Below are 23,221 nucleotides of genomic sequence, written 5' to 3'. Positions count from 1 at the left end.
CTTTTGTTGTTGTTGTTGTTTCAGGAGAGTTAGTTCCCTTTTCTTAAATTTGATGTCGATACAATCAGCTAGAGACTTAATAACTGTGTGATACAATTAATTATTGTAAAAGCTAAACCGTTTAGATTTCTTAGTAAAAAACAACAAACAAACTTTCCTTGGTTTTTATAATAGATATGCTTAGAAATAATTTAATTACGTACCAAATTGGGTACGAAATCCAATATCTATTTTTAGATTTGTGAAATTCCAAAAGTAAAATGCTTTCCCAGTCATACGTAGAAGATGCAAATGCACATGTACTGTCAGAGGTGCACACTGACTGCCAGTTTCAAGTTTTACCAAACTCTGATAATGCAGGTAAGTTGCTTTTTAGTTAAATAGCATCTGCAAGAAAATAATGTAATAAATTACATCATAATGATAGATCTATTAAATTAATTTAAAAAGCATCATCAAGTGACTTATTATCTGTAAATTAATATAGAGTGGTTGGACCTGGGATCATATACGTATGTCCCAGGTTGGACCAATGCTCGGCGCATACCAATGCTGGGCGTAAAAAATATTTTTTTAGAATATCTGAAAATGTCTCGAATTATCTCCAATTTAGGTCACTGGTGCTTTTATTTACATCTTTCACCATTTTATCGTGGTTCACTGCTGGTAAAGTCACGTGATAATGCTAATAGCAGACGAACAACCGTATGTAATCCGCAACATATAAATTATTAAAATCTTTTAACACTAGAGTTCTGGGGCTGTAAAGTTTAAACTAAACGTTAGGTACTTGTATTAATGTATGAACCTAATTTGGTTGTTACAATTTATTCAATGTTTTCTTCATAAGATAAAAAAGAGATTTTATTCTTAAAACATTATCCTGCATCATGCAGTACTGTACGCCGAGCTATGGTACAATTTCACGCAAACTACTCTTGTTTATCCGGACTATCTATAGCTCCAGCCATGCACATCATTATGTGATTAGTGAATTTTACACAATGGCTATTTAAAACAATATCATCGGTCTTGAAAATAGACATATAACATTGAGGTTTGTTGACATTGATTTGAATTGTCAAATCAAATATAGTATTTTTACGCCGAGCGTTGGTCCACCCACTCTAACTGCATTTCTGTGCATGAATTTGGTCAGGTCACAAATGCCAAGTTTAATCAACTTTGCGAACATTGACAGAGCCATTAAATTAGTGCCTGGTGTTACATGTATTAATTGTAGTTTCATGCAAAGTAATTTCAGATAGTCTCCGCGGTAGCAAGCGTATTTTTACGACAGAATTTAATATAGCAAGCTTATATTTACTAGTAGCCACATGTATTGTCACTTAAGTGTACCGACAGGTTAACTTCTATTTAGATTTAATAGGAGTTTACTGTTACCCCATTACTGCACTAATTAAGGTGAGAATACATTTACACCTGATTATTTTTATGGTTTTGCATCCATATCTCTGAACCTTAACATACATTATATATTATTAATTTATCTTTCAGTGACAAGATTTAAGATAAATCTTCACAATTTAAAAGCCAAGTCAGAACGGCATTACTGCAACAGGAAGGCTGTGAAATTAAAAACAAATGAAAATTTGAACACTGAATTAAACGATAAAGGCACAGAATCTGACACTAGATTTGGACATGAAGAAGAAAAGGATGCATATCATAGAGAGTATAGAAGAACTGAGGATCAAAAAGAGAAGTTTGATGAAGATGGGGACTTGATATTAGATAGACACCCCTGTCAGAGTTTAAAACTCGATGACGATAGAGATTTGATATTAGACAGACACTCGTGTCAAAGTTTAAAACTAGATGAAGATGGGGATTTGATATTAGAAAGGCAGTCACATAAATGTTTTAAACTTGATAAGCACAGACAATGCCCTTTAAACAAGGAGATATGCACACAGGAAGATGAATATAAAGACTTAGACTGCATTGAAATTAAAGATAATAGTGAAGAGACTCCAGTAAAGAAGAAAATAAAGTTAGAAATGCAAAGTAATACTGGTAATATGAACTCTATTTTAAATGCTGAACTTAACATCAAGGATGATTTAGATTGTGATTTAGAAAATACTCCTAGTGACAAATTAATTAAAACAATGCAAAGTTCATTACAGGCGTGTCAACATTGTAATGCAAATTATGAAAGTCAAAAGAGACCTTTTGAATTTGACACATCAGAAAAAAATGTATTTGTAAACTCAGAAAGACTTGTCAGTGATAGAATTAAGATGTGCAAGAACTGTGTCAAAGAGCAACATTCAGGTGAAGATGTGCAGAAAGAAGTCAAGACAGGAATTAGTGATAATGCAGAAAGTTTCAGAAAAGCTAGTGAGGTCTCGGACACAGTCAAAGACAATGATTATGATTCATCTATTTATTATATAAATATAAGTAGGTATAACTTAACAGTTAAAGGGACTCCACTGAGGTTTTTTGAAATGTTTGGTCTGAAAATATTTTTTTCCAGATAAATGTACCATTTGATGTAACTTTAGACCACAGACTAATCTTTGTGCAAAATTTCAGATAATACGCACACTTCGTTTTTTCAGAATATTTATTCAAATTGTAAAAAAATGACCGAAAATGGAAAGCTTTTAAACGCTTTTCACTCAAATCGTGCTAAAAAAAGCATAAACATACGATTTTCAATTTATTTCAAAGTATATTTCTTAACTGTCTTTGCATATATTTATACCCCCAAAAACGAAGTTTGGGTGGGTATATAGGAGTCACCCGGTGGTCGGTCGGTCGGTCCAGACGTCCGTTGCATTTTCCTTGTCTAATTGTTGGAATTCAATATAACTTCATATAATGGTCAAACACATTGAGTAGAAGTGCAGTGCACAAGAACCATAACTCCATCATGACTCATTAAAGAGTTATTGCCCATTGTTACTTTTCCTTGTCCGTGGCATAACTTGAAAACTACTGGTTGGAATTCAAAACAACTTCATACAATGGTCAAGCACAATAAGAGGAAGTGTAGCACATAAGAACCATAACTCTGTCTAAAGTAATTACAGAGTTATTACCCTTTGTTACTTTTCCATTGCTTTTTTCTTGTCCAGAGCATAACTTGAAAAGTACTACATGTATTTGGAATTCAATACAATTTCATACAATGGTCAAGTATATTGAGAGGAAGCGCAGTGCACAGAAACTATAACTCTTTCTTGACTCATTTAAGAGTTTTTGCCCTTGGTTACTTTTAAATGTCCAGTGCATAACTTGAAAATTAATGTTTGGAATTCAATGAAACTTCATACAATGGTCAAGGGCAGTGAGATGAAGTGTTTTTGTTACTTTTTTGTCCAGTGCATAACTTGAAAACTAGTAGTTGGAATTCAACACAACTTCATACAATGGTCAAGCGAAATGAGAGGAAGTGCAGTGTACAATAACCATAACTCCATCTTCAGTATTTGTAGAGTTATTACCTTTTGTTCCTTTTCCTTGTCCGGTGCATAACTTAAAACTAATGTTTAGAATTCAATGCAACTTCATTCAATGGTCAAGCGCAATGAGAGGAAGTGCAGTGCTCAAGAAGCGTAACTCTTTCTGGATTTATTACAAAGTAATTCAATAAAACTTCATCAATGGTCAACCATATTGTAAGGAAATGCAACATACAAAAACCACAACAATCTTTAATTGCCCACAACCATAACTCTTTTTCAATTCTTTAACAAGGTATTCTGTAACTTCCTCATTTCTGAAGCAGTCTTGCGGGGTATTAATCACATTTAGTGATAGTTTTAGTTCTGTTTGTTTTCTAGTGCCCCAGCTCATTTATGTAAGAAATTCAAATGTTATGTATTTAGGCTTTTAAACCTCAGTGGAGTCCTTTTAATACATGGATACACTGTATAGTAAATATAGTAAATATATTAATTTATTGATTATGATTAATTACAAAAATATGTTATTACAATGCAAATATAGTTACTTTATTTCAGTTCAAAACTCACACATGTTAACTTTGTATTTATTTGTAATGTCAGATATTAAATGTTCAGGTCCTGCTGACTTCAAAACTATTTATGTACAAGGTAATAAAATCTCAATAACCTTGTAGAATTGTAAGCTTCATGTATAAAAGAAATTGAGCTTTGTTACTGTAATCTTTTTACTGCTGAGGCAGGAATAATGGTTTGTCTATGCCAATATTAAGTATAACTGTACAAATGTATACTGCTGACAAAAGTTCATGTATGTTTATATTCAAATCCATGATGCCCACACAAGCATTATTTCCAAGATAAAAACTGGAGAAGTACATACTGTATACTTAGATATTTAAGGGTATAGCCTATAAAAAAAATTAAGACATTCTGAATGTCTTAATTTTTTTATGATTCTATTACCAGAAGATACTAGAAATCATAATTTTGAATTTATTGCAGAGCACAGTTTGTCTACAGAATTAAATGATGTAGGTGAACAGGTATGTTACTTTAAGCCACATGTATTTAATTTCCAACATTATAAATTTTTATTTAGTATAACAACATAATAGAAATTGCTTCATATTTATAAGCATTGATAGAATCTCTAACAAGTTGACATCTTAAGACTGTTATAACTTTAAAAAGTTGTTCTGAAAAGATCTTACTAACACGTGAAATGAATTTAAGTTGGCTGAGTTTATTTCATTTATTTTAGGACTATTTAGTGGCTGAGTTTATTATGTTGTGTACATTTATTTTAGGACTATCTTAACTTGAAAGTCATTTTATAATATTTTGTTCTTTCTCTAGACAGTTTTGAGAAACTTAGCCTTTCTTTGGCAAATAAAAGCTTGATGTACTTCATCTTTGTTTTTAGGTATGGCATGGTTCTCTGTTACTAAGTGACTATATTATATGTAACCATGGTAACTTTGATGACAAGGTCATAGTAGATTTGGGAGCAGGTGTAGGACTGTCCAGTATTGTTGCTGCCATGTATGCAAAGATGATGTACTGTACTGGTAATATTGTGTTGTTGTTGTTGATGGTGTTTTTTTTACAACTTTGGAATCTTTGTTCAGCAGAGATTTTAATTAATGAAATTTGGCAGTACATGTTAAAGTATTTGTTGTTGTTTAATTTCATTATTTGGAATTAAGTGTAAACCACCATAGGTGTTAAATATAGTAAAATGAAACATATTAAGCCTATTATATAAGAATTGTGTGACAAATGTTGATTTTCTTAATTTCAAAAGAATGTCTAAAGTACAAAAGTGATATTATATGAGGTGCTCTAAGTTAAATCAAAAGAAATTAGTTTTTTTATATTCCTTCTTGAATGTTATGTAAGTGAAAATAGAACTATAATACAAACTTATATTTCTTAGATACTGGGGAGAAGGTTTTATCACTTGCAGAGAGCAATATTTTAACAGCCAGGACTTGCCCAACTCTTCCTAGACAACTGTGTGATGTACATGTTAAAGAATTGGACTGGTTTAAAGGAATGGAAGGTTTGTAAAATAAGATTACTCTAAACCTAATATAACTGAGTTCTCTATACAATGAATATCTATAGCAAATCATTTAAGTCTCATGTACATGTATGAAGAAAATCTTCTTTGAGATGCATGAAGTTTACCAATAGGAACAGGGTTTGATTCTTATTTTGAGAATTACAATTACTGAATATGTTATTCTGGGTTATTCTGGGTTATTTCACCTTAAGTAAATTATTGTATATTTACCTTGAGTATACTTAAGAACTTCAGTCTTGATGACATAGGGGTGAAGTTTCCTGATGTCTTTTTTTTTGGTTTGTAACAAATAATTCCCCTGCTAGCCATTATAATTTAAAACTTGACCTGCTTGATTTGTTTCATGCATTTGCCTTGCTTCAGATTGGATCAGTCCATTTCAATATCAAAATACAAATATTGAGCTACATGTACCACCAGTAGAGAGCTTAGACAGACTGTATGGATGTGAAGGCCCACATGGCTTTATACCGGGTGCAAATGCTTTAAACAGTCAGTTTCAGCAGGTTAAGACACAAACTGAATTTATCTTTCATGATTTATTGTTAATTCTATCCATATTTACTGGACTGAGTTCAAAATTCAGTTGAATACTAGTACACTCAACAGGCATTTCATAGAACTTACACCATTTGAGTTCTAATCAAGAAAAATGTCATGTTCAAACCAGTAATATTTCTGTAACATTTTAACACTTAATTTAATGATTTTTTTTAAAAAGGACATGCTCCGCATTTTTGGGTCTGTCCAGTATAAATTTTTGGGATATTAAGATGAAAATTTAAAGTTAGTTGGCGTACAGTGTAAAGCCTGTCAGTCTGCTCAGGCTAGCCTGACCCTAAAATAGTGGCAAAGGCTTATCACTATGGTTTCAGCAGTGTAAGAGTATAAAGTTTGTTCCAAAGAATTTTGAGATAAGCTCCATGTTATATCTCTAATCAGCATGCAGTGTTTGCATTAAAACTTATGGTGACAGATGCAAGGTCATGTAATGCTGGCCATCCATCATTTTACATACATGATATGCATGTTTTAATGTATATAGCTACAATTTTGATTGGAATATACATATTTTACCTTTCTTGTATGTATAAATAATTTCAGAGGACAGCTCTTTGTTCAGTCTTACAAAAGATGATATAGATAGAATCAACAATAGTGATATTCTGATAGCTGCTGATGGTAATTATTTTACATTACACCCATTTTAAACTGTGAAGAGTGCTTAAAGAAAATATAATAATAAAGCATTGTTTTGTTATTTTGATAAGTTTGTTGAAACTAAGTTTAATTACCTCATATGCTGTTGAAATCAGCTGTCATTTCACTAGTAGTTTTAACCATATATGGTTTTACTTGATAATTATTTCATGATTAATATTTTTGTGACTTTTGTCTAAACCCACAAAAAACCATGATGAGAAAAGGAGTGAGCTACATGTTATTGTAGTCATACTTTTGAAACTGTTGAGACTTGCAAAAGATATAATTTTTTGCATGATAATTTCAAAATTATATGGTAATGAAGAATCTGTCTCGAACATTTTGCTTACAAATGTATATAAATTCAACAATTCAACTAATTCAATTCCTTCAGCATTCCTCTGTGTAAATAGTTATAGTGTTATTTTTGTTAAAAATGCATTATTTTTGGGTCTGTTTGTGATGTTATTGTGTTTCAAGTTTATTGTTATGTTACACTTACATAATATATTTTCTTTTACAATGTATCTTTTACAGTGATTTATGACTTTGACATCACTGACGCATTCTTCAATATAGTAAAACAGATCATGAGTCACCCCCCTTGTAAGACTCTGTACATTGGCTTGGAGAAGAGGTAACATACATGTACATTTGTTTTCCTTTTTCAAAATATAATCATTAAACTATTATTTTGTACACATCAGCTTTTTGTACCCATAACTTGCTGACTTTATATAATGGATTTGCCCAGGTTTGAATTTAAACAGTCCGGTCAAAGTTTCAGGGATTTTAAAATATAAAAAAACATGTCAGCAGTATAGAGCCTGGTACGATTGCACAGATGGTAGCCTGTAGGCTGGCCTGACTCTCTACTGATGGCAAAGTATGATCATTTTGGCTCCACAGGGTATGGGTTAAATGTACTTAGCTCAAGCTAAATTATTGATGACAGCTCTGTTGATCAAATGAAAACTTATTATGCATAAAAGTCAAAAGACATGCAACTTAAAATAGTAATTATTTTTGATGAATATGGAATTTAAATGGTCAAGAAATGATTGTAATGTTTTATTTTATTTCTGAGCTCAGTTTAAGGATTTGGACTACAGTTATTAGATTTGCAATATTTGCTACATCTTGTGCTCTCTTTCACTGATTCAACAGTCTTCAATTATCAATAGGTTGTATATCTTTTGGCCATTTGTTTTTAATTAAGTTGCTAGCTAGCAAAGGTTTTGAACTTTTGAGCATATTCCAAAAGAGGATGAGCATGTCTTCAGCATGTCCTGCTAAGACCATTTATGGACCTAAATAGGTCAAATTATTGTATTTTTGCTTGTAATTTGCTATAAATGGCTATAACTTTATTATTGGTAAATTAATGGGTTGTCTTCATACTTGTACAAAACAACACTTGGGACAACACAGAAAAGGAGTTCTGACCTTGACCTTGAAGTGACCTTGACCTTTAAGGTCAAATTATTTACCATAAGAGCTATATTGCTTTTACATTTTTCAATATAATGGGGCTGATACTAAATCCATTTTCAGTCCTATTATAAACAGTATTTCAGGTTACTTAAAGAATTCAGTGAAGTGATTGTATCTTGTATTGTTGTGTGTACTATTTGACAGTGTTAGACTTTTATATGTATCTTTTTGTTTCCTAGGATTGTCTTTACATGTGAGGACCTCACTTTCACAAGTCCAGGTTACAATTATTTCCGTCTTCACCTCGACGATCTTTGTTCAGGGGATGATGATGACACAGAGGCTTTGTTTGAAGTAGAGCAAATCGACTCTAGCTTCCCACAGTTTTTCCAGTATAACAGAATTAGACAATTGGTAAATTTAAAACTATTGCCGATACCTTTTTCTTTGATTGACTGATTTTCTTTTCTATAAACCTATTGTATAAACTTGTGTGAACTTTTTAAAAATATAGTGACTTTCTTTCACAGCTTGTAAAACACTAAGTGATTGTAAGAAAGGAAATATTTATTTCTTTATCTATTTTAGTGAAAAATCAAAGTAAAATGGTTATGAACAGAAAATAAGAAAATAGGAAATAAAACAGTTTTTGGCACAAAATACTATACCATGCCAATAAATCAAAACAGTCAAATATTATTTACAGATTTGTTCATATGTACGTACATGCTCATATTAATAACAAATCTGTGATATTAATAATAAAGTCAATACTTGTAAGTCAGGTGAAAACATGGAATAGTTACATGACATAATTATAATTATATTCTAAATAAAAAAAAAATAGATAACATTTGAGCCGTGTCACAACAAAACCAACATAATGGGTTTGCAACCAGCATGGATCCAGAACAGCCTGCGCATCCGCGCAGTCTGATCAGGATCCATGCTGTTCGCTTACAAACCCTATAGCTAGTAGAGAAACTGATAGCGAACAGCATGGATCCTGATCAGACTGCACGAATGTGCAGGCTGGTCTGGATCCATGCTGGTCGCAAACCCATTATGTTGGTTTTGTCGTGATGCGGCTCATTTATTTAGCATATAAAATAAATTCTGTGTATCATATGTTTCATACATATCTATGTGTTAATTTGTTGTTTTATTTTATTTTCAAACCTCAGGAGTTATGGAAGATAACAGCTACATTCAAGTCATAGATCAAAGATGGAACATGGCAATAGAAAAGAATATAGAGACATTAATATAGGATAAAATAAGACTAAAATGGGAGCATTTCACAATCCAGAGGACACTTATGCTTTTTATGGATACTCATACTTTTATGGATAAAAATTCATGAAGAGAAATTCATCAAGACTTTTTAAAAAATTATGTATGATAGTAAATGATTACATAAATAGTTCTGAATATAAAAGTTTTGTTTGATTTGAAATTCGATTCAAAATACAGATAGTTGACCTGATTCAAATGGAGACAATTTTAAGTGTTTAGTAGAGATAAATTCACATTGTATAAAAGGAATCACTGGACCATATCTTACAAGTACATGTGTATACTGTACTATATCTTGTAAGCATATACATGTACTATAACGATCTTACACCGGCTGCAGGTAAAGACCTGAAGATCTAGCTTGAGGGTAACTGTTTATGGCCTACACACTTTAAAAATTGTTTAAAGAATTCTATTCCGTGCTAAATTCTGCTTGCCATGGCAACGGAAAGAAAACAAAAACTTAAAAAATCTTCTTTAAAAAAAACTCCAAAGAGCTAGAGCTTAGATATTTAGCATGAAACATCTTGTAGTGAGTGTCTACCAAGTTTATTCAATTAAAAGCCCCGCGTTGCCGAGGGGGTCATTGATTTTTCTTATATGTTTATAGTAAAAACAAAAAAATCTTCCAAATAAGCCAAAGAGCTAGAGCTTAGTTATTTAGCATGGAACATCTTTAGTGGGTGTCTACCAAGTTTGTTTAAATGAAAGCACTGGGGTCAAAACTTGCCCCATCCCTGGGGGGGGGGGGATCATTGATTTTCCTAATATGTATACATACATGTATAGAAAAAACAAAAAATCTTCAAGTAAAAATCCAAAGAGCTACAGCTTAGTTATTTAGCATGAAACATTTTCTAATGGGTGTCAACTAAGTTTGCTCAAATTAAAGCCCTGGTGTCAAAATTTGCCCCGCCCGCCCCAGGGGGTCATTGATTTTCCTTGATATATATAGAAAAACAAAAAAAATCTACTAAAAAAGCCAAAGTGCTACATCTTAGATATTTAGCATGAAACATCTTGTAGTGGGTGTCTACCATGTCATTTCAAATAAAATCCCTTGGGTCAAAATAGGCCTTGCCCCAGGGGGTCATTGAATTTTCTTATATGTATATAGTAAAACAAAAACAAAAATCTTCTAAAAAAAGCCAAAGTGCTAGAGCTTAGATATTTAGCATGAAACATGTTCTAGTTGGTGTCTACCAAGTTTCAATTGATAGTTCTTTTCTGTCACTGTTGATTTATAATCGGCAAATTCTACTATTGGCTATTGTACTTCCTGGTTATCTGGAGAAGTTGATATTCATTCTCTATTATCACCATTTTAAATTGAGATGATGCTCCTTTTTCCACTGACAAGTTGAGCTGAATAAGTACAAAATTTCAAAAGATTGATTATAATGGTGATGTATATGTTTAGGATAAAATATACAGCAAATACTACCAAAACTATAAAAAGACTGCCCTTCTCATTCAAAAATTTCTGTAGGTCACAAGGATTATTGATTATCAAAAACAATTATGATAAAATGTATGGTTATTTTGCCTTTTACCTGTTCACTCATCATTTACACTTGGATGGTCATGCTGTTGCTTTAATATAAATAAAATACTCTCTCAATATACTAAAAAATACACGTACATGTGTTTTCTTATTTTTTTAGCTCACCTGAGCATTTTGTGGTCAGAGAAGAGCTTTTGTTGCTGCAATTTATACATCCTTCATTATTTGTCATCTGTCACCAATTTAATTTCCTAGATCACAAAATGGATTTTGACCAAACTTCACAGGAATGATACTAACTGGTAGGTGGTCCTGTTCAAAAATTATATAAATGGTTCCAGTCTGATGCACAAGTTGGTCACGAGCTAAAAATAGACTTTAAAAATAAAATCTTTAAAAAAGACCTTTTTAGAAACTACAATGCCAATAGTTAAGATATTTATGTAGCATCACTGTGCGATCCTCTAAAAAAAGTTATATAAATGGTAAAACCATGTCCCTTAGGTCAAAATCGACCTTGCCTGGGGGGCAGGCCTTTTCCTAGCCATTTTGGGAAAAGTACCTAGCAGAGTTTTATAATTTTTTTGTTGTAAAATTGCTTTATTGTGCCCCCACTATAGTGGGGGGGGGGGCATTTAGATTAACCCTTGTCTGTCCGTCCATCTGTTCGTCTGTCCGTTCTCTTTTTGTGTCGCATGTAGCTCAAAAAGTAATTGACCTAGAGTCATGAAACCTTACAGTAATGTTGATCAGCATGTGAAGTTGTGCACCTGGGTATTTTCTTGGGATAAATTTAGTATTTTTAGACTTATTGCCCTTGACTTAGTAAAAATTTGCAATTTTCAACTTGTGTGACATGTAACTCAAAAAATATTTGACCTAGAGTCATGAAACCTCACTGGAATGTTGATCAGCATGTGTAAGTGTGCATCTGGGTATTTTTGTGTGGATATATTTAATATTTAATGCCCTTGAATTAGTAAAAATTTCTAATTTTCAACTTGTGTCGCACTTTACTAAAAAATGATTTGACCTAGTCGTGAAACCTTACAGGAATGTTGCTCAGTATGTGTAGTTGTGCACCTGGGTATTTTCTTGTGGATATTTTTAGTGTTTTTAGAGTAATTGCCCTTGACTTGGTAAAAATTTACAATATTCAACTTGTGTTGCACATAGCTCAAAAGGTATTTGACCTGTAGGCTTGAAAGTTTACAAGAATGTTGGTCAACATGTGTACTTATGCACCTTGGGGTTTTCTTGTGGATTTATTCAGTATTTGTAGTATTTGCCCTTTACTTAATAAAAGATTTTTAGTTTTCAACTTGGGCACATGTAGCCAAAAAAAAATATTTGACCCAGAGGCATAAGATTGACAAATCGGTGGAGTGTGGGGGCACCCGTGTCCTATGGACACATTTCTAGTTTGGTAAAATATTTGGTACCTTTAATGTCTCCTTATAGGCCCTTTTTACATAGTATTTAGAATTGTGTGATATTGCTTATTCTAACCAGCCCAAATTTCAACCAAAGCATAATCACTACAATAAAATTTGACAATAAACTTTGAGGAAACAATTCTCTCTGTTATGAAACCATAATGAACTTCAGCAAATTTGTCAGCATTGACATCAGAAATTTCGGTGCAGTTGTAAATATTTTGTAAAAGATTGGGAAAAAGGAAATTTAGGAATGGGTCTAATTATCTGACCTGTGGTGACACTTAGAAAATGCATGCTAAATGTCACTTAGTTTATATAGTTACATAGTAAAACTCATTTAATTAAGTATTCTTTTGTGAAATAACAATGCCAGGAGCTTAGATATTTGTCATGAAGCATATTATATCAGCTATCCAGCTAGCTTACGGAACTTTGGTGGTTCTACTCAGGTGCCCATTCGTGCTTGAAATAATGCACGGAAGGGCACCTGAGGTCTTCCTCCACCAGTAAAGCTGGAACGTCGCGATATGACCTATACTGTGTCGATGTGACGTAAAACCCAAACAAACAAAACATTATATCAGACATCAACAATTATTTTAGAAATAATGCAGCTTGGGTAAAAAATGACAAACTCAATGTGACATCATTAATGACTTAATCATTGGAAAAAAACTGTGACCAAGAAAATATGTATCTGACAGGTTGCATTCCTGAGCCATCATGACCCTCTTGTTACTGTAAACCATTTTGTAATTCTTACTTTTTTTATTTTGTTTGTAAGAAAAAATGTTGGGGACAAGCTTATTATGCATAATATAAAGAACCATGCTGTATATAAGAGTTGTTTCTTTCCTTTAAAGGCCCACTATGCCTCAGAAATGCTTTCAATTTATTTCACAAAAACTTTCAACCTTTTGTATCTTAATTGTTACAGTTTCCAAAAATTACTTATTTGCCATATACATAAATCTTTGCATCTTTTGCGTTGATGGCAATGGGTAAAATTACAGTAACAGTGAATTAGTTTTATGTGTGGGAATCAAAATACTACTTTATTTACATTTTAATTACCACCTTTACAACACATTACTGCATATTCAGCACTAACTTTCTTTAGTTTCTGCCAGATTAATCTCAATTCTTTTACAGGACATTAACACCTTCTTCTAATCATTTTTACTGTCTTAATTGTTACACAGTCTTAAATTGATACTTACAGTCTGTGGTTGTTAAAGGGACTCCACTGAGGTTATTTTGACATGTTGGGACTGAAAATAATTTTTCCAGATAAATGAATCATTTGATGTAGGTTTAGATCCCTAATCTTTGTGCAAAGTTTCAGATCATTCTTGCATTTCGATTTTCCAGAATAATTATTCAAATTGTAAAAAAATAAATAAAATGAAAAGCGTTTAAATGCGTTTTACTGAATTCGGGCTACCTTTGCATATATTTCTGTCTAAAGTGCCCCTGCTCATTTTTGTAAGAAATTCAAATGTTATGTTTTTAGGCTTTTAAACCTCAGTGGAGTCCCTTTAATAAAAAATATATATTTTTGGTCCCAAACCAGACTGTACTTTTAAAAATTATTTTTTGTTCAAGATTAATCTCAATTATTTTAAATCAATATGTTATCGGACAGTATACCTTCTTAAAATAAACTTTTACCAAGCAGAAAATTAAAAAAAACTTGGGAAGAAGGGGAATAATTGATATTCATCAAATCAAGGGACGTTATTTGTTGACACATGTCACGTGATTGAAAGTTAGCTTGATGTTGTCAATAGTTACGCTAGCGTTCGAAGATTTAATAAACTTACGCTTGAAATATAGACCTATACAACTTTAAATTTTGAACTTGTTTTGTGTTGAGATCTTTTCATTTTATAAAAATATCGGTTAACATTCAATAATTTAACAGTTATACCCTTATAAACGTAAATATATTTGTAAAATCGCCACTTTCAAAAGTTGTGATTGAACCGGAAGTTGTGGCGGAGTGATTTCATTCAGCACACTAGGAGTAAACACGAAGTAAATAAAATGTAGGTTCAATAAAATGACAATTAAGGGGTGTAATTAAATCAGTTAAGTTAAAATACAGTTTCTTTGGGCTATCTAAATTCGGGCAAACATGCCGACTGCAGTGTCACTGTCGCAAATGGTGGATTTGTCCCTGGGGACACCAGAGATAGGGTCTGTGAATTTCAATGTGATGCATACACTCCTTCATGCTATCATAAGGAAATTAAGTATTGCTGATCACAGAGCAGAGATAAATGAACATGACAGGGATTTTTTGGCAACATCAAAAATAAGAGCTAGATCCACACTCAGTGATGCTGACAGTGGGCGGGGTGAAGATTCTGAGGATGCCACAAGTGAGAAATCTGGAGCTCCCCCATTTCGACCATCCCCATACCATAGGATGGAATTAAAGGTTGAAAAACTTGCACAGCAGTTGGAAAGTTTAAATCAGCTTCCATCGAATAGTGAATTATTTGATCGTACCACAAAATCAAAAAGTGAAAGTTCTTCAGATAGGCCTGTAGCTGACATGTGGCAATATATGCAACTTAAAAAAAGGGTTGATGCTAATGAAGAAGGTGTAGGAAAGGTATATTTTCAGTCTTTAATATTTTAGATATTTTAATAAGATGTGAAAGTGTTTGTGTAAATCATTTAGACCAGTCAAAAGAACATGAGTCCTTATATGATATCAATTTCTTTGCATAACAATATGTAGAAAGTTATTATTTATTGCCAGCAATACTTGTTTACAGTATCACAGACATTCAAGAGAGGAAAGATCATACAGGAAGTCAAAGGCCGGGTCTGCCCGACTTGTCGAGCTATAGACTACACAAACATATATACTTAAAAAGAAATCAAATAAATATATAGATTTCTGTACCTTTCTGTGAAATTTTCAGTGTCATTTCTTTAATATTGGGCTCCATCATTTTTAATGTAACTCATGGATAATCTGCAGGGTATTCAATTACAGGAACAATTGCAACTTTTCGCTTAAGAGTAATCGTTGAGGTATTCTGAGTGAAAATGGAACTGGTGCACAAATTACCCAATGACACCTTTAAAATGAAATATGTCAATTAAAAATTGACTCATTGTTTTTGTCTGATTTCCCTATCATCGCATTTGCCTTCTTCATATTATTTATTATTATTCAGTGCAATGAGTAAATTTTCATTCAGTTACAGCAATGAGGTAATTTAAGAAAATCTTCAGAATTTGCGAGTAAAAACAACTTTTATTTTGAAGGAAATTATTTTATGATGTCAGTAAATAGAAAATAAATAGCTTTGATCTAATGACATTTCAAGATGGTAATAATTTTACTCCTTTTTTTTTTTTTTTCATAAATTAATATACAATTTATCTGATCCAATTAATACAATATTATTTGCCAGTATTAATATATATGATCAAAAACTTGTAATATACTTGTAAGCATGTCATGGTTTGGACTTTTCTTTTTTTTTTAGCTTTTCTTTTCACCTTTTACTAACAATCCGACGTGCACTAAATTCCTGCCTTTAACACTCGTAAGAGGGGTTGGCAGTATCCAGAGATAGATAAATTAAATTATTTATTTAAAAAAATTTTTTATCACAAGAGCATGTTTCAGTATTATAGGTATCACAGTTCTCAAATTTTGTTTCCCCTATAAGTAGCTTAATAACCTTTAATTATGTTATAAGTAGGGTGAAAAGTTTGCATAAAATGTTTGATCTAATGTAAAAAAAGTTTTTTGAAAGAAAAAATCTGAGCACATTTCTCAAGATATTATGACGATGTTTATATTCCAAAAAAAAGGACATTGATATTGCCAATTTAAATTGCCCCACACTGCATGCCCTGTGTTAGAGAGTTTGGGTTAGAATTTACTGGCACTGAGAGATAATTTTCATTCTTTAGAATAAAAGTTCCTGACATTTCTGTGATTTCTTTGACATATAATAAATACTAAAATACCTTTTCACCAGAGTGGTCCAAGAGTCAACTAATGGATTGAAAGTTATCAACAATTCAACAAGGGGGTGTTTTATTTAGATGTTTTTCAATGTAAATTAACACTTGAAAAACAAGAAGATTAAAATTGTTAGATTGAAGGAAAGTCAATTTAATTGTTTATCCTGTGTATAAATCAAATGAAAGTGTTGAAGTAGGTGAAAATGAAATGTCATTGAAATGTTTAAAAGATGGTCCTATCTTGTTTGAATTTAAAAGAACTTTTGAAAAGCTACGTGGGGTAGCTATGGTCCATGACGATTTGTAAACTCTCTGATCGGATTATATACAGAGACAAGCTTTCCTGATAACAGAAATCTCTTAAAACAAAACTGACTGACACTATTTTTTTCAGTCTCTGTGTATTTTGAACGTATTAACATAATGCAAGTATTTATTACAATTTCAAATAAGTAATAAAATTAAATATCCTTGAATTTGAATTTTCAATATTGATCCAACTAATGATTAATCAAGTAGAAGTGAAGCTGGTTTCAGGCTTCAGTTATTTATTTTGAATCATTTGAAATCATTGTCAACTGTCTCTTACATAAACTCACTACAGTAGTGCGGGGTAAATAGGAAAATTGAAGTCACAATTAAGCTTGATTTTATCTCACTTTATATTGATCAAATGAAATGAATCAGATGGAATGTTTTATGTCATGCTGTCAATTGATGAAAATGAATTGAGGTAAAAAAAAGCAAGAATAACATTTTCTACAAGGCCTTTTTTATCATTCTCATCTAGCTATAAAATCTGCAGAAAGTTGGGTTCCAAGCAACTTTTATGGCACCGTCTTTGTTAGGAATACAATTGTTGTTAGAAAACCTTTGAGGCTATTACACTTTGAATCACAAAGTGGATAGGTGATTATGATTTTTTTTTATTCCCCAACAGAAAATAACATAACAACAACAAACCCTACATTACATGTAATGTATATTAAAGAAATGATACGTTTTTGATCTTTTCAATACACAGGTTGTGCAGATTATTGTTTTCAAGCAGTAGAAGCGGTAGAGAAACATGCCTGTATAGTAAGCAATGATGCTGTGTTATAGAAAATTTTTATTAATCAGTTGTCAAGGAGAAATGCCATGGCTCTTTGATTTCAAATCACCCTCAGTGACTGAATAATGAGAAAATTTCATTTACATTCAAGATACACCATTATTTCCTTGGTGAAATCCACATAAATATTTAATGGGCATCATGGGAGTCTTCATTATATTGGAATGATTCAGGACATTCTTCTCTTGAGTATAAATAGCTGATGCTGTGAAATTCTAATTAAGTTTGCACCTAAGAGAGAATCCTAGCAAAGTCTTTTTGAGTCAGTTTAATGTATCACATTTTTCACATATTCATTGAAACTTATTTTTTAGTAAAATATAACAAAATATAATTTTAGAATGTTTTCTCTCCCCCCCCCCCCCCCCCCCACACACAGCTCTGATTCTGTCCCCTCAAACATACCACACCTCTAACCTGATATTTATCCTTTTCTGCTGATACCATTAGGACAAATTGATATGATCTACGTTTATATCGATTTGGGGACAAAGGTGACCTCGTCCTGATTGAATTTTTTTAAACTGTTTATCTTTCAAGTAAATGCCTAATTATTGATCAATGAGTATAATATATCAATTAAAGTACTTGTTGTCCATTCTTTTAATTTAAACCATCTATTATTAATAATTTATCAACAGCTTCCTCGTCTTACTGAAAGTGAATTGGCCTTTGCCACCAGAGCAAGGACCAGCCTGCACTTTTGACAGACTAACTAGATATGCCAAAAATGGACTATTCTAAAAATGGAAGCTGGTTATTAGTCCATTTTAGAAATTAGTTATATCTAATATAATGTAATCTGCCAACAATATTTTGTGTTAAGCCTGATTATTATATATAAAAGATAAGCTGATGTTTATAACACAAAAAGCTCTATTTAAGGTATGGTGAATGTCACAAATTTATATTATTATATATATGATATAATGTCATAAGGTGATAACAAATAGACAATAGGGAATAGATATTTAATATTTAAATATTTTTAAGAACAAATATGCTTGCTTTTACATGAAGCTGTTACCCCCCTTGATCTGAGTACATGCAAACAGTGCCATTCAGGCACAATGTTTGATCATTTGGCCAATTTATATATTTATTTGACTGTTTAATATTACTCAAATAGTTTTATATCAATATTTGTCAGATTTTATGACAGTTTAAGATGACTCAAATGATTTAGTTAATAAGACGACCTGGTTATAACTTTGCTAAACCCTTAATCCCCTATATTTGTATAATGGACTTGCTCCACTGCTGTCAACTTGGAACTATACATTATCATGTTAGGGGGTTTCAATATCTAAAAGCTAAGTAACTAACATTAATCCGCACAACCCTAGGCCCCAAACACTGTTTTTTGTTTGAGAGAAATGTTGTTAAAAAAGTGACCACTTTTTCGGCACTGTCACCCATCCAAATGCTACATCAGGGGGTTGCCAGAAGGGGGATGTGCCCCCTTCTGTTTGGGGGGTTTGAAGGGGGCGGCAGTTCTGGAACTATTTCAGTCTGTCTAGAGGGTCAAGTGCAATTGAGACATGGAAATTCTGTAAACAATTAAGTTTTTGAATTATTTATGTTCATTTTATAAAGCAAAAGTTCATGAACTACCAAGAAATTGATGAAATGGATACAGTAACTCATGACTAGTTCATTTGAAAACCTAATAAATTAAAGCCAAGCAGTATACATTGTAAAACTGTTTAGTTACGACACCTTTAAAATCAATTAAATATAAGTCTGGTTGAAATATTATACTCTTATTTTTCATTGCTTCAGTGAATAAGTGTTAAATTTATATGTCAGAAATTGTGGTGTCATATTACGATTTAGTAACAGTATTTTTTTTGTAATAAAAGTTACAAGATCCTTATAAATTAGACGGTTTTGACGGATTGGTGTGGTGCATCAACTTCTATATTAACTAAATTGGGCGTACAGTGTTTGAATTTGTATACCAAAACTTGGCCCTTATAGAAATTCTTTCCGGATCATAAATAATTAAAATTCTTTTCAAATATAAATCTTTGCATTTAGACCTTTTAGATGAAAATCAATAATCTTTATTGATAGTAGCTTGTATAAGCAAACCATTTTGCACTTAAAGGGGTGCTTAATAATTCTTTGCTATAATCGAATAAAAACAGATTGTGAAATTTTACAGCTGAACAAATGAGTTTTAAAACTGGATACTAAAGAATAAGTCCTGGTCTTTAAATCTTTATGGTACATTTAATTGTTTAATGTGAGGAAGCCATAGAGGTTATAAACAGGTTACTGGATCTACATTAGGGTGGCTGCTTGTACCTGAAATATAAAATCTCAAAAGGGCCTCAGGTTTCCTTAAAGCTTGTAGTGAAGCTTAAAGGAACTCCACTGACGTCAAAAAGCCTAAGAATATAAAATTTAATTTCTTTCAAAGATTATCTGAGGTAATTGAATAGAAAGATATGCAAAAGATAATAAATAGAGGATATTGAATGAGTGTAAGTTCAATACTGAATTTATTGCACAAGTTGAATAAAATTATATTATGCGAGCCTCTGGCGAGCATAATATTATTTTATTCAACGAGTGCAATAAATTCAGTAATGAACTTACACAAATTTAATGTTCTATTTATCACATACCCAAAATGAAGACCATTTAAAGTGAAATAAGAGTCATTTTTTATTGACGCGCCTATAGTATAACGCTAACATTTAGCGCGTCTTTACACTGTGTTTGTATAACGCTAATGACGTCACGTCAAAATATATGCACGGCTGTGCAATACCATATTTACGGAGTCGCAAAATCGGCACGGGTGTGTGATAAAGAAATATACTCAGTAATAAGTTGAAATTTGTATTTTGTGATTTTTCTAGCCAAATTTGAGTAAAATTTTGAGTCATTTTTCACATAAATAATGATTCAGATTATGCTGAATAATTGAGTGAAAGAATGATCTGAAAGTTCAAGACCTACACTGAATGGAATATTAGACTGAAAAATTATTTGCAGTCCAGTCATGTCAAAAAACCTCCAAAAAAAACCTTTTAGTAGCCATGTATAATCTTTTCATTGTTGTGAAACTTAACTCCCATACTCATTGTGGAAAGTTGCTCCCATCCTATTTTCGGAAAAAGATAAGAATTTATAAGTTTTGCAAAACACTGGCCATTATAACTCATTTATTCAAAAAGTTTTAGCAAAATTTTTTACAAAGAATTGTATTTATAAATTTGTTTTTACTAAATTTTACTGAAAAATCTCAGTTCTAACCATATAACTTTCGATGAAAAAGAAACATTTTGACTGTCCACATTCCAATTTGTACATTTGATATGACATCAGATACAAGATTCAATTAAAATGCAAATGAGCTATGAAGATTTATGTAAATGAAGCTACATCAAGCCTATTTCAAGGTGTGGTTTAGTGATTAAAATAGACTGAAGAACAGTGATTGATCAAAAACTATTTTAAGCATTGGTTAAGCTAGTTGTCAGCCTGAAAGAGACTATTTTAAGCAAATTATTATAAAATTGGTTAAGCTTGTCAGCCTCATAACTGTGAGTTTGTGAGAATGGGGAGCAGTTGCCTAGTGATTAAGGTGTCTGCCTCTCAACCCACAGATCATTGGTTTGAGCCCTACTCGAGTCACAACCATGTTTCTTCATATGACACCAGTACTGGTTGGTTTCGTAAGTGATTAATATAAGTTGCAAGAACTTGTTTTGCAATCAAGCTTAAATAAATATGTTTAAACCAACTGTGAGTCTATGGTTTAATTGGTCTAAGCAAAATTTAATACCCTATACTTCACCAGTTCAAGAACTAATTTGCTTCTTAAAAGAGCATAGCGGCATGGCAAGTTTGTATGTGTCAGAATGGTAATTTAAGGATTTTAAGCCTCATAATGTTCGGCAAGCCATTGTTTTATTGTATGTCCTACAACACAATCATACTAAAATAAATTCTGTATAAACTAAACAGCTAAAATAAGCTTATTGTATTAGAATACTGTATTACCTGAAACAAAAAAAAGACATTGTTGAGTTGATAAGAAAACTACTAAAGAAAACACTTTCTTTTGTGAAAATAAGATGAAAAACATTCATTTCTTTATCAGCATTGTGTTGTAAATTCCAATTGCACTGATCTACATTTAATAAATTAAACTTTTATTAAATTTGAAGTAACACCAAAAGAATGTTGAAATAAGAATTGTGAGAAAGTTTGTTACAGTATGATTATCACATTCTGAAATAACAATAGAATTAGGATATTCTGAAGTTCATGACAGTCTCTTAAAAATCATGTTATTTATTTATTTGAATAAGTTTAATATTTTAACCTTACAATATAAGAGGGAAAAAACTAACAGCCACTTAAACAGAGTTCCATTTGCTGTTAGCCTCAACTTTAGTCCACTTTACTATTAAATTTTGTGAAAAGGGTTAATACATTTATTACAAATAACTAAAATTGTAATACTTGTAGCAAAAAGGTTGTGTAAAATTAATGTAAACATAACGACATAACACATTTAAGTTGCCTATTACATTTTCATACAATTTTTAGCTCGACTTTTTCAAATTGCTACAGTCACCCTCGAGTCAAGTATTAAACTTGAATTATAATTTGAGCTGCGCCATGACAAAACCAACATAATGCGTTTGCGACCAGCATGGATCCAGACCAGCCTGCTGTTCGCTATCAGTTTCTCTACTTGTAATAGGGTTTGTAAGCGAACAGCATGGATCCTGATCAGACTGGGCAGATGCTCAGGCTGGTCTGGATCCATGCTGGTCGCAAACGCACTCATTGGTTTAGTCATGGCACGGCTCATTTGTTTAAAACAGTAATGTTTTCTCGGAGTATTCTTTACTGCAATAATCTTTCTTCAATGTGTTTGACTATAGAAGTAAGAAAATGTCAAACGTGGTCCCCGCCTTGCCGTGTTTTATGGAAGCCATCTGAATGTGTATTAAGAAACAAAGAGTTACTGAAACCTTAAATCTTTTAAAACCTCTGGTTTTCTTTTTAATGTATAACAATAATTTAACATCAAAGTTACTTATTTATGTTGTATGTTTTTCAGTTATTTTCACTGATTGAAGATATGATGAAAGAGATGAAAGATCTTAAAGATGCAAATAAACTTCTTCAGGACCAACTTAAAGGAGTAAGTTATTATTTGATATATCATAGCATTGTTACTCTGGTGAAAATCTTGTTGTTAGCATAATATTGTTTTATTCAACAAGTTCAATAAATTCAGTAATGAACCTACACAAATATAATATTCTATTTATCACATACCTAAATTTATAAAGTGAAAAAGAATTTTTTTTTACCGACTCACGTATAGTGTAATGCTTACATTTAGGGCATCATTACACTATGTTTGTATAACAAAGATGACATCACATCAGAATATATGCATGGCTGTGCAATACTATTTTTACGGAGTTGCAAAAGCGGCATGAGTGTGTGATAAAGGTTATATATCTTCTGTATCTATATAATTTGTTCTTGTATCAGTGAGCCTGGAAGAGCTCTGACACAACAGTACGCTTACTTACGTTTTGAGCATATTAAATATTTATATGTAAAAATGTTAGCCTGACTGGTTGATGTGTTGGCGATTATCAGAAAGTGTCTACACAACATAGGATACACATAAAGGCTAAGAAAATATGTGGTAAAATATTGTATATT

At 31.9% G+C, this 23,221-nt stretch overlaps 2 protein-coding genes across 2 annotated transcripts; both read left to right on the top strand.

The window, feature by feature from the left end:
• The first annotated feature begins 218 nt into the window (after nucleotides 1-218).
• Nucleotides 219-11,924, top strand: LOC132745775 (uncharacterized). Its single transcript, XM_060734750.1, has 9 exons — nucleotides 219-360; nucleotides 1,519-2,427; nucleotides 4,443-4,483; nucleotides 4,864-5,008; nucleotides 5,377-5,502; nucleotides 6,631-6,708; nucleotides 7,267-7,366; nucleotides 8,403-8,577; nucleotides 9,348-11,924. Exons 1-9 carry the CDS (start codon nucleotides 261-263, stop codon nucleotides 9,381-9,383), a joined length of 1,710 nt encoding a protein of 569 aa, XP_060590733.1. The 5' UTR covers nucleotides 219-260; the 3' UTR covers nucleotides 9,384-11,924.
• Nucleotides 11,925-14,539: 2,615 nt separating this feature from the next.
• LOC132745774 (uncharacterized) lies at nucleotides 14,540-22,685 on the top strand (the record flags this gene model as incomplete). The annotated part of the gene is given in 2 exon segments (XM_060734749.1): nucleotides 14,540-15,022; nucleotides 22,602-22,685. Coding segments are annotated over 2 exon segments (567 nt in total), but the record flags the coding sequence as incomplete, so codon positions are not given.
• Nucleotides 22,686-23,221: the final 536 nt, after the last annotated feature.

Source organism: Ruditapes philippinarum, unplaced genomic scaffold (assembly GCF_026571515.1).
Source record: "Ruditapes philippinarum isolate M1 unplaced genomic scaffold, ASM2657151v2 ctg16715_1_1_1_1, whole genome shotgun sequence".
Taxonomy (NCBI): domain Eukaryota; kingdom Metazoa; phylum Mollusca; class Bivalvia; order Venerida; family Veneridae; genus Ruditapes; species Ruditapes philippinarum.
Note: the sequence above shows the minus strand (reverse complement) of the source record. Positions and strands in the feature narration are given on the sequence as shown.